Raw genomic sequence first — 18,605 nt, forward strand, 5'->3', positions numbered from 1 at the left:
TGCAGACTTACCTCATATAGGAGTTACAGGCCTGAAAAAATGGTCAAAAATAAAATGGTCAAAATTTAAGCGTTTGCAGGCAGGGTAATTAAAATTCAAATAAACTGTCTAATGAAATAAAAATTATTCTATTTTCACCAGATTTCACAATGAATACAAATTTATACAGGTTGGGCCAACGAAAAGAGTCCACCTCGATATTTGGCAATAGTTACCTATTAGATTTTAAGGAAATGATGAAATAGGTCCATTTTTATTTTTATTATATTGCAACTTGTTTGGATATATTTCATACTACGTGACGACATCCATCAGAGCATGATGACGTAATCGATGATTTTTTTTAATGGGAATAGGGGTCTTGTGGCAACTAAAAATACATTGTACTGCTATCAGAAAATAAAAAAAATGTTTATTTCACAAATAAACATTTCTTTTCACTTAAATTAAATCACAAACAGCCTCCCACCTACCTCTTGACAGTTTGAACATTTAATTTAAGCGAAAAGCAATGTTTACTTGCCAAATAATGCCATTAAAATGCCATTTGCCTATTCCCATTAAAAAAATCATCGATTACGTCATCACGCCCAGATGGATGACGTCACTGACGATGTCACGTCATGGAGACGTATGAAATATATATAAAAAAAATTGTAATTTAAAAATAAAAATCGACCTGTTTCGGTATTCCCTTAAAATATAATAACTGCCAAATATCATGGTGGCCCGCAAACGCTCAAATTTTCACCATTTTGATTTTTGACCATTTTTTCAGATCTGTAACTACTATATGACGGAAGTCTGCAACTACAAATTTTTACTCCTTATTCTACTTGCTAGGGGCTAACATTCAACCAAATTTCAAATTTTTTCATACGTGCCCATCAGAGATATAAGGGGTCAAACTTTGAGATTTTTCAAAAAATTACATTTTTGTGATTTTTTTTTTGAAAAAATTTACTTAAGTCTCAAAGCTCAAACTTTTTTTACTTAAAGTATGGACGTATGTCTTTGCAAGAAAAAAATTACAAACCATTATCGGCTTGCCTTATTCTGTTAAAAAAATGCTGAAAATGGAATTTTATCAGTTTATCTTTTCAAACTTTGAGGTTCATTTAAGGCCTTAACGGTAGTTTGAAATTAAATAATGCTATAGTCCGTTTTTTTAGAGCATACTTTTCTAAAAAGTTTGGTTTTTGATTTATTGTTCTAGGACAAACCTCAGTAAAAATATTGGCTAAAGAGCGAAGTCATGTTTTCCGTGAAAATGATCGATACGCTTTAACAAAAATGGCCGTCATCGGCAAACTAAATTTTTTTAAAATAAAATAAATGGGATTCTGTAGTCTCTATAGACTGAAGTTTAAAAGGTAAAAAAATAAAAAATATTAAAAATAGTCAAGCAACCAACTTAATTTATATTGGACCACTTGGCATAGATTGACCCAAAACTTAAAAATAAATAATAAAAGCAAAACAACTTTTATTTCATAAAGAAAATAATAACAAAATAATATATCAACTTATCTTAACCTAGAAGAAAACAAAAAAAAACACGTTTGTGCGCATGTGCTCACGTGATTGTAAGTCTTGGCTAAATGATATTGAAATTTTAAAGCCAGAACACCAAGATTTTTCAACAGATTTTTTATTACGTATTATTTCTCTTGTGCTTGTGGATATTATTAATCGATCAAAAAGTTAAAAAATACAGAACAAACGTAAGTTAAACTTCTAATTATTATGGTCTATTGTGTATCAATATACTATCTTATAGTAGTAGTATAGTATATTGATGTGAAATAAAGGTAAACCTAAAAACAGGGATAAACCAAAAAACCATAAAAAATAACAAATTAGTACTCGATACACATTTTAAAAGAATTAATAGCAGAGGCAATGGGTCTATTGAATAAAAATAAGTATTTGCTTTTACTTCCTCGTATTTAAGTATTTACTTAATAGTAACTACTAGTAATAAAACAATAGTAACTACTTTAAATAAAAGAGCTTGCTTAGAGCAAAAAGTAATATCTGTTATTTTCAAGTAGTTACTGAAAGCATAAGGTTATACATAAATTTTTCCAGTTCTTACTTCTTTTTAGTTGAATAAAAAGAAGTAAGAACTGGATGGAGGTAATCCTTAGTAAGTAATACCTTAATATTTATTAAGGTATTTCAAATGAATACTTACAGCAGTAGAGTGATCGTTTTAAACATTTTTCGTTTATTATAATTATAGTTGACCTTACATAATATGCTCGTAAAAGTAAGCATTACAAGAAAATAAAAAGCATAAGTCCCAGTACATCTAAGGTTCTATTGCGTTTTTAAGAGCATACAGTAGCGATCAACAGGTAGCAACAAACGTGGTCCAAGATTGCGTTTGTAATTTTGAATAATTTGTCGAGATATTTGGCCCACATATTCGTAATATAATAAAGAATGGCGGTACAGAGCCCAATTTATGAAATATGTTAGTATGTGAAAATTACTCTATAACTAAATAAAATCTTGCAAAAAGGAGGCTGTACCCCCATTAAGAAGAACAAAAAAGTACACTTTCTTCAAATAAACTTTTTTATCCCATGCCTAGATTTTGTGTCACATTGGATCTAATAAAAATCGATTTTCTATAACAGGAAATCGAACGTGACTGACTCGGCAACATTTAGCGCGCCTATGAGTATAGAATTAATGTTTTTGATATCATAATGTCACTGTCAGTGTCGAATTAATGACGCACTGTTGCAAAAATATTGATGATATAGAAGTTTCGATATCATTCACACTATATCTTATAAATTCGTCGTTGTATGTAGTATAAAGATTATAAAAAGGTTTGGTTGTAAAAATTGAGAACGCAGCCAGGAAGACGGATGTATTAAATTTATACTTGAAGTATATACAAACTATACGTATAATATTAATAAAAAAAATAGTAATATGTAACTGAATCAATATTCGAATTCCTGTTAATCTAATACAATAATGAATGTTGTGAATACATATGTTTCTTAAGTACACACTTATAGGCCGTTCTGTAACCGCAGATTCCACACTGCTCCGTAGGTTCCTTGTTGCACTCATAGGTTTTGTGACGGACCAGACTCTTGTAATTTTTATAGGTTTTTCCACAATCCGTACATACATTCCGAACTAAAAAGAGAAAGAGTCACTATACTAAAATCACAATATAGATGCACTTGAAATAAACACACCAAGACACGTTGAATATTACGAGGAGCACTCCCGAATCATAATTTACAATGTACCTATATACTATTGTGATCTACTTTGATTAATTAATCAATTAATTATCTCATTAATCAAACATAAATAAATTGTAAATCTCAGGGCTAAATTATGCTATCAATACACTTTCGTGGCTTCAAAATATTTCTCAGTGGCTTCCTAATAGGGATAGATAAAAGAGAATAAAATAATACACGACATATGAATTTCAATTAGAAATTATAAAAGTCGTTTATTTTATCAAACGAAAATAAATGTTTAATATTGCAAATTTTATTTATTCTTCTATCTTTATTTTATCTAACAATTATGAAAATAGGAATCTTATTTCTTTTTGTCTCCAAATTTGTTTTTTTAAACTAATGAATTAACTATGAATCTCTCTACCTCTGCTATACAGGATGTTCTACCTGTTCAAATTTTTTTGATATAAAAATTTTATTTTATCAATATTATTGTATATAAAAAGAATCAACTATAATGATTTATAAGTAATAAAATTGATTGAGGTTTGATGCTTTTATAATAGTGAAATGTATAGTTCATTATGCACTGTAGTATTTAATACGCAAAACCATACATTCATGTCTCAACAAACAAATTAAAACTGACCTTTGCTGATGATTCGACAATGTCTTCACACAAAACACGTTTCCTTCTTTGCTGATGTTGCGATCCAAAGAACTCGTCCACGTTTTCCAATAATGTCCTTGCTCCTCTGCAAACTCGTTCTCCCTTTCCTCACTATGCCTCGTACAGTACTCGTTCCGACTTTCTCCTGATGCAGTATTCCAACTTTTCGAAATACTTAAACAAACGCTGGAGACTTTAGACTCAAGGAGTTATATCATCTCTCGACTTAGCCTATTACTCGTTCCACGATATGATGCTTGTCACTTTTCCAAAAACCAACCGGCGTTTTACTTTTTTTACACTTCCCTCAAAACTGGACTCTTCTTTTCGATCCAACAAAACAGACTGACTCTCTCTCCTCATTCACTCTCATCCTTCCAAATCGTTCCCCTCCAGAATTAATTTTCCAACCAATCAAAACAACTGTCAATCATGACGTATTTACCAACAAACTCTTTCCTTTTTCTAAATATGTCTTTATGGATTTTCAAGAAAAAATAATATCCCGACTATTTTAATTCTATTTTCTACACTAATCATATTTTTATCTATGTTTAAGAATCTTAATACACAGGTATATTTTAACTATCTATTATGTACCATGCGGCAAATGAATTACCTACCCGCATATCTTGAAAAACTTAATGACCTATTCTTTTGTTTAATAAAATATAATGTCCGTGGTTTTGATAAACAGTTCAAAGAACACTTTCTTAAACCAGCACCCTAATTGCTTACTGAAAATGCATTGTTCATGGGGCTAGTAAACAATTCTGCGAAAACACTTTCTTAATAACTAGCTATAACTATTTTTACAAAATTTGTCTTATACAGGGTGTTCAAAATTTATATGCTCGTGGTTGAGAAATATGAAAATTTTTATTTTAATTTGAATTTTAAATATAAATATAGTCTTTTATTTCTCATGTCAAATAGGAATATAACAATACAATGTAAATCCAAATTTAGATTTACAAAGTGTTTTACATTGTAAATCATGATTCGGGAGTGCTCCTCGTAGCATTGAACGTGTCTTGGTTTGTTTATTTCTAGTGCATCTTTATTGTGATCTTAGTGTAGTTTTGTTTACAACTGCAATAAACCAACTCTATGAGGGGAAAATGAAGAAGATTTAAAATCATTGATGATGGAAAGATAACACCATAATATTGACTTGAAAGTGATGAAAAGTGTCGTAGTTTTCAAAATATTCCTCAACGATTATCAAATTTTCAGGTACTAATAAATTCTTGGCGATTTTTTATAGTTGTTGTCACTGAAACTGCCAAATTTAACCAAAAACAGTTTTCACGGTGCCAAAAGTTGCCTGTGGGAAAAAAATAATGTTTAATGAAAAACCAGTGGAATTGCGCGCTATCTCTCTTTTACTTTATCTCTGATACCACGCGTTTTTAACAGCTGGCAACCCTAATCTGCGGCCATTTTTTCACAGGCAACCTATTAGAAAAAAATTAACTTTAGTTAACTTAATTTTGTATTTTGAATATTCTGATGCAAACTTGCTTTCCTCTATAAACATTATTTTGTTAAATTTTAGAGTAAAAAATTGTCTATTTTCTCTTCAGGCCATTGTCTATTATGTGTAGTGATTTCAATCGAGACCACTTATTATTTTTAAATTTTATTTAAACCTAAATACCCTTTACAATAACCATTTAAAAAAATGGGAGGATTTAACTACATATTATTTGTTAACTGATTTGTTAACTGATATACTGATATTATTTGTTAACTGATACATATTAAATTAATTTAGTAACACTTTATAATACATTCAACTTATGAAATGGCTTGAAACACTTTAAACATAGTCCAACATTACAAGCTTCGCACGTTATTTTAGATCGAACCTGTCTCTTCTGGGTGCTGCATTTTGCACAACGTCTGTAGGTCCACTTCACAGGTAGGTGTTCCCCAACATTTAGTAGTCGGTCTGAATTTTTAGTAGTACTTGTAGTACTTATGCGTACTCGACCCTTTCGCAGTTTTCTGACTCCCACTTGAATTGCTGGTTTACATGTTCTGACTACAATAAGATCTTTAAATAACATTTAGTTGCAGAAATACATAGGAAAATAGGTATAGATATTGGCCATCGGACTATTGACCTATATGTTGTCTTTTACATACCACTAAAATCGAATATTGAAGAACTTATCAAATCCCATTATTGTTAGGGTTTGTTAGGAGAAAAGATTTGCAGTTCTTCCACATCAAATTCCTCTATAATAACTTACTGAACATATCTGTACACAAGGAAAATAAATAGATAAATAACTATTGATCATTACTGTCTAGTACCACTGGCCCAACTACTGCTTCTGTCTGCAGAGGCCTTTAAAGTTTCTTTCGAATAACTTTACATGAAGTCCAGTCGGGTTAGACGGAAAACAGACCTAACCTTGCGTGCCGATCTGCCCGCAATTTTTTTATTCTAACCATTGGAGGGGTCATTACTAGTGTAAATTTAAAATCGCGAATTAATTTCACCGTTACGTTAGCGAATCTTTATTTTAAAGGAAAACCAAGATGGCGGTTTTTCATCTCCACCATTTTCAACTTTTCGACAAAAATGTGGCAAGAACGAAATAGTTGCAAATTGCAAATAGTTGTGGAACGAAATACTTGCAAATGAGACTTTCTACAATTTCGTTTTGACAATTTCTGTTTTTTCTCAAAAGCACCTCAGTGGATATACATTGGAAACCCCGATAAGTCGGCCCCCGATAAACCGGAAGTCTGGCTAACCCGGACCGATTTTCATCAGATAAACATTTTAATTTTCAGTACATTTGTATTTTGACAACGACACCTGATTTGGGCGTCGAAACGTTAATAAAATTATTTTTCAATTTAATTGTGGCTTATTTCCCATCAAAATAGTTAATTATCAGACAAACATTTCAACAATAAAAATGTATGTAATATAATATTTGAGAGATAATTTGTATTTTTGTAATTTGAACTATACGATAGTAAAATTGACTCATGGCACACGCCGGCGGAAACAACAGGTACCTGTCTGTAGTATTCCTTTACATATTTATTTCAAACTGTCTTAGCATTGTTTAAAAAAGGCTAAAAGACTATTAAAAAATTTCTTTTTTAAACAATGGTCTTTAGTTTTCACTGTTCTTAAATAACATAACGTCGTTCCGATTGTGGTGACTGTATTGTGTGTAGTACAGTCTTGTATTGTTCGCTTCCGTTTGCTTACGTTTGTGTTTGCGTGTTTTTACTAATTTAGATGTGTAGGTACTGTGCATATTTATATACAGGGTGAGGCAGATAAAAGTCCTATTAGAAATATCTCGAGAACTAAAGGAAACAGAATCATGAAGATTGAAATGAAGGGGTTTTGAACAGTGATCTCTTTAATGAAAATATTTTCATCGATTTGCTACTTCGTGTTATACCGGAAGTGGCTTATAACTTCGTTTTTTTAAGTGGAACATCCTGTATATTTTTACATTTTTGGATTCTCCTGGATGTCTGCTTTCTTAAAATATGAGGTTTTGTAATGTTTTACAGGGTAGTTTAAAAGAAAATTACGTTTTTTTGTTAATTTCCTAGCAAAATTCACACCCTGTAGAATTGTAGTAGTTTGACATAAAAAATTCTATTTATGTTCAAATGATTTTTAATATAGTCTACTATTGTTAAAAATTGTTAGTATAGCTAAATGTTGAATTATAGTATACAGGGTTGGTCGAAACACGAAAAGAGTATTTTCTGAGTTTTCTTAAATGGAACACCCTATATTTTATTATTGTAATAAAATGATATTTTATGCTACTTTTTTATTTCTTAAGCATTCCCTATACCTAACTGCTTTAATTTGTGAGTTATTGGTGATTCAAGCCAAACATTAATTTCAACAAAAAAAAAACGTGAAATTTTATTAGGTTGGCCGTGAAAATATTCAGTCACAAATACTTTTTCGGAAATAAATACATATTCTAGACTGATCTTTAAAATTGCCAATAATGGTTGAGCTATCAAAATACCTACGTAGTTAACATTTTTGGCGCGATTAACAATTAAGCACAAATTAAAGCATTTAGGTATAGGGAAGGCTTAAGAAATAAAAAAGAACCATAAAGTGTCTTTTCATTGCAATACTAAAATACAGGGTGTTCCATTTAAGAAAATTCAGAAAATCCCCATTCCGAATTTCGACCAACTCTGTATACTAAAATTTAACATTTAGCTATAATAATAATTTTTAATAATAGTAGACTATATTAAAAATCATTTTAACATAAATAGAGTTTTTTATATCCAACTATTACAATTCTGCAGGGTGTGAAAGTTGCTACGAAATTAATAAAAAAACGTAATTAGCTTTTAAGCTACCCTGTATAACATTACAAAACCGCATATTTTAAGAAAGAAGACATCGAGCAGAATCTAAAAATGTAAAAATATACAGGGTGTCTCATTAAAAAAAACGAAGTTTTAAGCAACTTCCGGTATAACCGGAAGTGGCAAATTGATGAAAATATTTTCATTAAATAGATCACCCTTCAAAACCCCTTCATTCCAATTTTCATGATTCTGTTGCCTTTAGTTCTCTAAATATTTCTAATGGGCCAGTTATTTGCCTCACCCTATATATTTCATGTTATTTTAATTCTAACGGAGTTTATCTGTAAGTATACCGTATTTTATTAATTTTTACCATATTCTCCGGCTAACCCAGATTTTCGATAACCCGGATCGGCTGCGGTCCCGATTAATCCGAGTTATCGAGGTTCCACTGTATGTCGTTTTTAAAATGACCTATTCAAATATTGATTTTAGAAGAAAATGAAAGAGATCAAAATTGTTTAACATTTAATTCTTTTTTTAACACAGGGAAGTTCGTTAAGTGGGGTCCGAAAAAAAATCTATCCTTAAAAATACTCGAAATTGTCAGATTAAGATATGGTAAGTTAAGTATATTCAAAAGAGTGTATATTTCAAGAATCTGACGATTTGAGCGGGGCGTAAGGAAATGTGTGAGTCAAAAAGTTTCACAAAAAAAGCGAATATTTCACGAAATGAACATCAGATCGAAAAACTAAAAAATACGTCTTCAATATTTTTTAAAAATCTATTGCTTGGTACTAAACATGACACCCCACGGAGAGGGGTGGGGGTAAATTTAAAATTTTAAATACAAACCCCGCGATATTTCGCAAAATAAACATCAGATCGAAAAACTGCAAAATACACTTTCAAAATGTTTTTGAAAAATCTATCGAATGGTGCCAAATACGACCTCCCACGGAGGTGGGGTGAGGGGTTACTTTAAAATCTTAAATGGAACCCCGCATTTTTATTGCAGATTTGGATTCTTTACGTAAAAATAAGCAACTTTTATTCGAGACATTTTTTCGAATTACGGATAGATAGCGCTACAATAGGAAAAAACGATTGTTGGAAATGGAAAATTAAATAAAAAAATGGAAAATCCGAATTAAAATGGAAAGTCCCCATTTTACTTAACTTTTTTTTGGCTTAAGGACTTAATCACAACCCAGTAGGTCCCCATGACGCTCGAGTGACTGCAAATTTAGCATACTTTGCTCCCCTACCATAATAAAATTATGCTCTAACTGTTACTATTTCTCCCTTAACCAGGAAAATAAAGACGGCACGAAAAAAATTTTAATAAAAGAAATTATAGGAAATCGCATTTTCAACGATTTTAGTCCTTACACTTTTTGTAGAAAAGTTGAAAACTGCGGAGGTATTGTATGTATTATGGACTAAAAATCTATACTTTGAACCTCTGGGACTCAGAAGCAATTAATTCCTGAGTCTTGGAGCAATGAGAACTTTTGATCAGAATGTTCAAAGCTACCTCTCTGCAAAATGTCACCAAATTATATTAAATACAAGAACTATTTAAAAAAAAAGGAAGGTTTAACTTTATTTGTGAATTGAAACATGTTAAATCAATTTAGTAACTCTAATGTAATACATTCAACTTATGAAAGGGCTTGAAACACTTTAAACATAGTCCAACATTACAAGCTTCAAACGTTATTCTGGACCGAACCTCTTTCTTTTTAGTGCTGCATTTTGCACAACGCCTATACGTACCCTTCACAGGTACGTGTTCCACAACATTTAGTGGTCTATCTGAATCTTTAAGAGTACTTTGGCGATAATGATGCTTTGCTAGTTTATATTTTCCGACTACAACAATATATTTAAATAGAATTAGATGTCAGCACCTGACTACTGAAGCTACTAGGCCTAGATCCCGCGTACCAATAAAAAGCTGAAAATTTGTCAATAGCTTAACGGTGTCTAGTCGGACAAACTTTGATGTATGGGAACACTGGAACAAGGAAAGTTTTAATTGTGGAAGGTTAAAGGTTAAAAATTTGGAACGCCTGATTACGAAAACGTTCCATGTATTTTGTCGGACAGAACTTCCAATTGATTTGTTACCATTTCATTCAACTCTCATGCAAAAATCAGAGTGGTATTTATCACCAACTGGGCATTTTAATCAGTCTACACGAAGAACATGTCTAATGACAGGAATTATAATGGTGATAAACAGCAGTCTGATTTTTGCATGAGAGTTTAATGAAAGGGTATTAAATCAATTGGAAGTTCTGTCCGACAAAATACATGGGGCGTTTTCGTAATCTGACGTTCCAAATTTTTAAACTGTTCCACAATTAAAACTTCCCCTGTTCCAGTTTCCCGTACATCAAAGTTTGGCCGACTAGATACTGTTAAGCTATTAACAAATTTTTAGCTTGCTATTAACCAACTTTTTTTTGGTACGGGGATCCAGGACTATACGTGTAATTAACAATCCACGATTTTCTGGCACCCACTAGACTTGCTGGTGTGAATTTTCTTAGTACAACAAGATGAAAGGGATGTTTTTAATTCTATTTGTGAATTGAAACATGTTCAATGTCACAATTTACTATAATGCATTATGAAATGGCTTGAAACATTTCAAACATAGTCCAACATTACAAGCTTCACACGTTATTTTGGATCGAACTGGTGTTTTCTTGGTGCTACATTTTGCACAACGTCTGTAGGTCCCCTTCACAGGAAAGTGTTCTCCGACATTTAGTAGTCTGACTGAATTGTCAAGGGTAATTCGCCGACCATGATCCTTTCGCAGTTTTCCGGCTCTCACTAGAACTGCTGGTGTGAATATTCCGACTACAACAAGATCTTTTAATAACTTTTAATTACAGAAATAGCTAGAAAAAATAGTTAGGAAATTCGAAAAGTACTTTCGATCAGCCTTCACTGAATTCCTTACACCATTTGCGACCATGTTAAACATATATGCACTTTTACCCATAAACTTCCATAAACTGACCATGAATATCAATAGGTGAAATCCATTTTGCATTTAAAAAACGTATCACAACATGAATTTCACATTGGCGGTAACACCCACCAGGACCTCCATCTTCGAAGACTGCTAGGCCAACACGGAGCAATGGAGCAAGGCGAAAGTGGTGGGGGTAAGATAGAGGGAAAAATTATGTGTAAGGTAGTGTTGCCAGATTTCTCCCAGCACGTCGCAATCTTTCTCAGCGGCGTAGGAAATCTTATTTTATGAATGACCCTCGTACAGTCACTTTTTTGTACGATGACATTCTTGTTATAGATACAATAACGCAACCTATCAGCTATTACTAATTAACTCTCCAGCTTTAAGTCGGATTAACAAATTATCTTTATACTTCGTCTTTGTCCGTCGCCCCTGGGTATTAATTTAAAATATCAAAAACAAATATGTATCTCCAAAAGTTAGTGCACCATGTTCCGGTAAACAGAACTTTCTATCACTTTTATTTAATTATAATAAAATTTTATTATTATGTTGGTTTCAATTCAAATATTAAGCACGTTCATACTTTGTAAATTTTATTTTACATTCTCCATCAAACATCTATAACAATTTAAATGTTGATTTGAGCATGGAGGTCGTTAATTATATTGCTTACTTAACATTGCAATATAATAATATTAATTTGCATATTGTATATAAATAAATATTATTTATCCGTTCTTGCTTCAGCCAAATCGAGAAGTTCTACTTTATTTGTATTGGATAAAACAGAAAAAAGGGAACATGCGCAATTCAGAATTAGCGTTTAATTGTACTTATTAGGGTAGGGAACTTTACAATAATAGTTGCCTTATAGTAGGGGAGCCCAAGCGAGGAATTTTGCAGTTACTCGAGCGCTTCAGAAAATCACCGTGAGAAAAATGTACCCTTACCTTATATGGACTCTTAATACAGGGGAGTTGGTTAAGGGGGTTCGAAAAAAGAAATCTATCCATAGAAATACTCGAAATCGTCAGATTAAGATAAGGTAAGTTAAGTACATGTAGAAGTGTATATTTCAAAAATCTGACAATTTGAGCGGAGCGTAAGGAAATGGGTGAATCAGTTTAAAAAAAAAAGAGCGAATATTTCGTAAAATGAACGTAAGATCGGAAAACTGAAAAATACTTATTCAATATTGTTCAAAAATCTATATATGGCACGACCCCCCACGGAGAGGGGGGGGTAACATTAAAATTTTAAATAGAAAGCCAGCGATATTTCGCGAAATGAACATCAGATTAAAAAACTAAAAAATATGTGTTCAAATTTTTTATATTCAAATTTATCCAATGACATCAAATACGACAACCCACAGTGATAGGATTACTTTAAAATCTTAAATAGGGGCCCCCATTTTTTATTGCAGATTTGGATTACTTCCGTAAAAATTCGAGATATTTTTTTCGAATTATGGATAGATAGCGCTATAATCGGAAAAAACGATTGTTGGAAATGGAAAATCGAATGAATAAATGGAAAGTCCCCACTAAAATGGAACACTTAACTTCCTAAAACCCTTTTTCGGTTTTAGGACCTAATCTTCACAACCTAGTAGGTCCCCATAATGCTTGAGTAACTACAAATTTAGCATACTTACCTCCCCTACTATTATACTTTATTACTATGGAAAATGTCCCCATTGAACAAGCTGGCTTCCGCCCTCATCGAAGCTGTACGGACCAAGTGCTGTCATTAACAACTTTTATAGAAGCTAGTTTTCAAAAGAAACAAAAGACAGCAACAGTATTTATGGATCTAACAGCAGCATATGATACTGTTTGGAGACAGGGATTAATATATAAACTGGCCCGCATTATCCCCTGCAGAAAGATAATTAACCTCATTGACAACATGCTGACCAACAGAGCCTTCCAGGTTATAATGGGAAAGGAGACGAGTAGACAGATGAAACTTAACAATGGTCTTCCACAGGGTTCTGTCCTTGCCCCTTTACTTTTCAGCCTCTATATTGCTGACATGCCTGAAACCGAATCTCGGAAGTTTGGATATGCTGACGACTGGACCCTTGCAACAAGCCACCAATCTTTAGAAACTACAGAAATCACTCTCACGAATGACTTATCCATCCTCAGCGAATACCTTAAGAAATGGAGACTACAGCCAAGTACTACAAAAACTGAAGTATCAGCTTTTCATCTAAACAACAAGTTGGCAAACAGAGAATTGCGAGTGTATTTTAATAACAAGCTGTTAAAACACAATAAATACCCGAAATGCCTTGGGGTTACTCTAGACAGAACGCTCACATTCAGAGAACACCTGACGAAAACAGCAGCAAAATTGAAAACACGCAACAATATAATACAGAAACTCTGCGGCACTACATGGGGGTCCACAGCATCAACATTAAGATCCTCTGCTCTTGGCCTGATATATCCGGTGGCAGAATACTGTGCTCCAGTGTGGCTAAATAGCAGGCATACCCACCTGGTCGACACCCAACTAAACCGTACTATGCGTATGATAACAGGCACAATTAAGCCCACCCCTACAATGTGGCTACCTACCCTTAGTAATATAGCACCACCCAACCTACGCCGCGAACATGCATTGGTTAAAGAATATAACAAAATAATGGACAGTCGCCAGCTTCTAGTCCACAACGACATCCCCGATATTATTGGAAACCGTCTCCGATCCAGGTTACCCCCTCTACAATCTGCTCAAGCGCTGCAGCAATCCAACTTTGACTTAAATACCCGATGGAGAGAAGATTGGGAAAGTAGGACAGATCCGCATTACCATAGTCTACCGGACATCATAGGGAAACCTGGCGAATTTGAACGTCCCCGTAAGATTTGGGCAGCCCTTAATCAAATTCGAACAAACTGTGGAAGATGCGCCGACTCCCTCCACAGATGGGGTAAACTCCCCTCGCCTTCTTGTGACTGCGGCGCTGCAAGACAGACGATCAGTCACATTGTTCAGGACTGCCCACGCAGAGCATACACAGGCGACCCTATAGACTTTGTAATGGCAACCGAAGGGTCAATCGAATATATAAAAAAATTGGACATCTGTTTGTGATGCATTGTATAATGCATAAATCTAAATATATTCTGTGATATACTTAAGCCATACGCTAAATAAATAAACTATGGACCAAAAATAAAAAGAAATGTTGATAAAAAATAAACCATTTATTGTGTCCCCTTTGCAGTGATTACAACATTTATTGGTCTGTCTGAGTCTTTAAGAGTACTTTGGCAATAACGATCCTTTGCTGGTTTACATTTTCTGACTATAAGATGAAAGGGAAGTTTTTAACTACTCTATTTGTGAATTGAAACATCTTCAATACACATCCACATTAATGTTAATTAATTCCTTCACACATATCCTTCAATTGTTAATTGAAACATCCATATTACACTTTACTATTAGCATAATGAAATGACTTGAAACATCTTACACATAGTGTAACATTACAAACTCCACACGATGTTAAGGTTTTAACTGGTAGTTTATTGGTGCTACATCCTGCACAAGTTCTAAAAAACTTCCCCTGCACAGGTATGTGTTCTACAAGCTTTGGTAGTTTGACTGAATAATTTTTAAGGTTAATTGGCTGTCCAAAAATCGTCCGCAGTGGTCTGACTCTCACTTGAACTGCTGATGTACATTTTCTGACTACAACAAGATCTTTTAATAACATTTAATTGCAGAAATAGCTAGAAATAATAGTTAGGAAATCAATGAAAAAGACAGTTTATGTTTCCTTTCGTTTCCGAGGCGATGCAAAATCTCTATACAGCTGTTTCTGTCTTCCAGACTTCTTCAGTAGAGCTGCCTGCACACCTCTGAAGCAAAACAAAACCAACTGTCTATTTTAAGTGGAATTTTAAAAATAGTTTAAAATCCACTTTTGGGACGCTGCCTGCGACATCTCTTATAGAAAAGCGAAAAGTCTCAGATAAAAAATTCACTATTAAAATAAAAATTAAATAGCAAATAATTATTTAAATCCGAAAACTTTCCTTGTTGGAACGTCTTTCTGGTACATCCTGAAACACTGACTTTTACAATTTATAAGAACAAGAGACGACGAATATAGCAGGCAGTTCTACTGAAGAAGTCTGTAAGACAGAAACAGCTATCTAGAGATTTTGCATCGCCTCTGAATCGAAAGGAAACATAAACTGTCTTTTTCATATCTATCTTTACTCAGATTTGAGTACTAGGAACTTTTTTGTTGACACTTTCCTAGACGAATGAAAGCGGAATGTGACTGCATATTGTAGAGTCCTTTTCGTTTTCTATATTCGTCGTCTCTTGTTCTTATAAATTGTAAAAGGCAGTTATTAAGGATGTACCAGAAATAAGTTACAACAAGTAATGGAAAGTTTTCAGATTTAAATAATTATTTGCTATTTAATTTTTATTTTAATAGTAAATTTTTTTCGCTTTTTTTTTCAGTTAGGAAATCATTGATGACTTGATATTAGTCATCAGCCGAACGATCTGCATGCCGTATTCTACGGATATCTACAGTCGAATATAGAATAAAAGATTTCAAATTCTTCTACATTAAAGTCTACATGCTAGCGTTTTTACGGAGCGTACTCATAATATATTTTATCACTATAAGCTGCATTAGTACTGCAATGCTGCTTTAGTATCAAACACATTTTGATAATTTCTAATAAAGAACTAAAATTTGCACTTATGATGCCTCTATATCCTCAGCAATTTGAATTATTTTAAAAATCCAGTGAAATTTTCTTCACTTGTGTCCATTTCATTGTTCTTCAGTATTTCATTTAATTTTAACACTCCTACTAACAACATCCTTAGCGGGTGGTGGTTAACTATGATACCACTTTTGTAGTGCCATGTGCATACGCAGAAACATATTATGGTCGTTTAGAGCGATGCCCATTGAATTACAGAACAATTTCATCCATGTTTGGTTTTTCCTTTCTTCCATATACAGGGTGTTTGTTAAAGAATGGGCCATAGCTTAACCTTAGATTCATTAGGTTAAAATAGGTCGATTTAAGCTAACTTACCCTAATACAAAAGTTGATAACAACCGAAATACAAGGTGTAAAAGTTAAACTTTTATTTTATTTATTCTTGATTATTTCCTAACAGGCATGGGATAATAACACAAAATTTGGTATGCGGGGGTTTTTTGGGACAAGAAATCTAAATCCAAAAATGATGTCTTACACAGATGGCGCCACATACTCCTTTCAGCGCTCATTTAATAGGTTCAATTTTTTTCTGTTACCCAATGTACATACTTTTTGAATCAAAACTTTTATTCTCTCAATATTTTTACTTAAAAAGGTATACATACTACAATTATCTCGCTAAACTCAACCGTTTCGAGATAAACGCATTTTAAATCTGCAACGCAACATAATTTTTAGCATAATATCATTGTAGTTACACCCGAAAAATAACTTAAAACATTAATAATAATTATGCCAGTTCTCAAATTTATGTTATTGCATCGCAAATTCCATTTGAAGAAATTTGCAATACATTTTTGGAAATTTTTATGGTTTGAAGTTATTTCACAATGATATGCTAAAAATTATGTTGCATCACAGATTTAAAATGCGTTTATCTCGAAAACGGTTGAGTTTAGCGAGATGAATGTAGTATACCTTTTTTAAGTAAAAATATTAGGAAAATAAAAGTTTTGATTCAAAAAGTATGTACAGTGGGTAATAAAAAAAATTGAACTTATTAAATGAGCGCTGAAAGGAGGATGTGGCACCCTCTGTGTAAGCCATCATTTTTGTTGGTGAATTTAGACTTCTGATCCCAAAAAACCCCCGCATACCAAATTCCGTGTTATTATCCCATTTTTGTTAGGCAATATTCAAGAATAAATAAAATAAAAGTTAAACTTTGGGACCCTGTATTTCGGTTGTTATCAACTTTTGTACTAAGGTAAGTTTAGATCGACCTATTTTAACCTCATGAATCTAACGTTACGCTATGGCCCATTCTTTACCAAACACCCTGTAAAGCACTTTTTTGTACGATAACAAAATTTGTTATCATGCTATTTAATATCATGACGGTGATGGTCTCCGACGTACCTAGTGACTAGGAAGGGCCACTTCTCCAAAATCTAATTTTACGAAAATTAGATATAAAACCAGTGTGCAAAGTCGTTAATCGGCGGATTTTTGGGGTCGCTGATCTCGTATACCAAAACAGCGATTGTTCCCGACACACTGGGTGACCATGACCTGGCCTGGCCTCCTAGAATTTTGTAGAAATTCGATACAAAATCCGTGCAAACTTGTAACTTGGAGGTTTTTAGGATCGCTGAATAAGACTGTTATGTCGTCAATGCTCTGCAGATACCTGTTGCTCAGAAGGGGACTCATCTACAGTATTTTTATGAAAATTCGATAAAAAATGGTTATTCGATACAAAACTGCAGGAGACGAGGCACGTCCAGGTCAACAGGTAGGTACGTCAGAAACAAAGCTCGTCGTGATATTTGTGATAAGTGTCCCTAAAAACCCATCGAGTAATGAGTTTGCGGTGATTTTGTATGGCATTTTCCTAAAACTCCATATTAATGTTTAGCGAGCTCAAAAACCCCCGACTAGCAACATTGAACTCATTTCCGTCAATTATTTCCGAATTACAAATTTATAATGTTTCATCACTTCGATATGCATTTTATAAAATGCCTTTTTCTTGTCCAATAATGCAATTTTCTTTTCGTCATCATTTTTGTTAACAAAGTTTCTTAGGCTCTTACGAATCGAATGCAAAAATTACATTGAGATTCATCCAACTGCAAAAATTTGGTAGCTTTTGGGCTTACTTACTTTATTGCCTTGACTATATAATTGCACTCATTATAGTTTATCACCATTAATGGAAAATAAAAAAAAATATTGATAAAAATATTGCATTTATTTACGTATATACAAATAATAAAATAGTCCTTTCCCATCTTAAATACTATAATATTATACAAAGATACATTCTAACATGTTGGTACTAGAGTATAAAGTCAATATAGCTTACAGTATCAAAAATATAATCTATCACAAAATAAACAATTTTATTTCATGTATTGTTTATAATAACACTCTTCGTGGTCTGTGAAAAGATTCTTCAAGTGAAAAAAAAACAATCAGAACAACAGAATACTTTTACCAAAATTCATATTTTCATAACATGATAGACAAAAACTCTAGTTTTATTCTGGTTTTTTCCTTTGTTTGTGCATTCTTCTGTCTTGGTCTAGCTTTGTTTATCCTGTTCCTTACATCCTTAGCTCATTGGCGCAGCGATTTTGCAGAAAACATATTTCCTTCTTACT

The 18,605-nt window shown here is 32.9% G+C and overlaps 1 protein-coding gene across 8 annotated transcripts in view; it reads right to left on the minus strand.

The window, feature by feature from the left end:
- Window positions 1-18,605, minus strand: part of LOC114336038 (longitudinals lacking protein, isoforms H/M/V) — a 630,205-nt gene that overhangs the window by 53,190 nt on the left and 558,410 nt on the right. Inside the window, exon 5 of one of the 8 annotated variants that reach the window (XM_050646612.1) lies at window positions 2,871-3,162. The exons of 5 other annotated variants lie outside the window; for them this stretch is intronic. In XM_050646612.1, the coding sequence (XP_050502569.1) occupies window positions 2,984-3,162 (179 nt within the window). In that variant the 3' untranslated portion in view covers window positions 2,871-2,983. Of the gene's footprint in view, window positions 1-2,870; window positions 3,163-5,517; window positions 5,939-14,423; window positions 14,933-18,605 lie in introns of those variants that run through there. 2 more of the 8 variants (XM_050646577.1, XM_050646578.1) reach the window with 2 other exon arrangements.

This window comes from Diabrotica virgifera, chromosome 3, assembly GCF_917563875.1.
Source record: "Diabrotica virgifera virgifera chromosome 3, PGI_DIABVI_V3a".
In the NCBI taxonomy this organism is placed as follows: Eukaryota; Metazoa; Arthropoda; class Insecta; order Coleoptera; family Chrysomelidae; genus Diabrotica; species Diabrotica virgifera.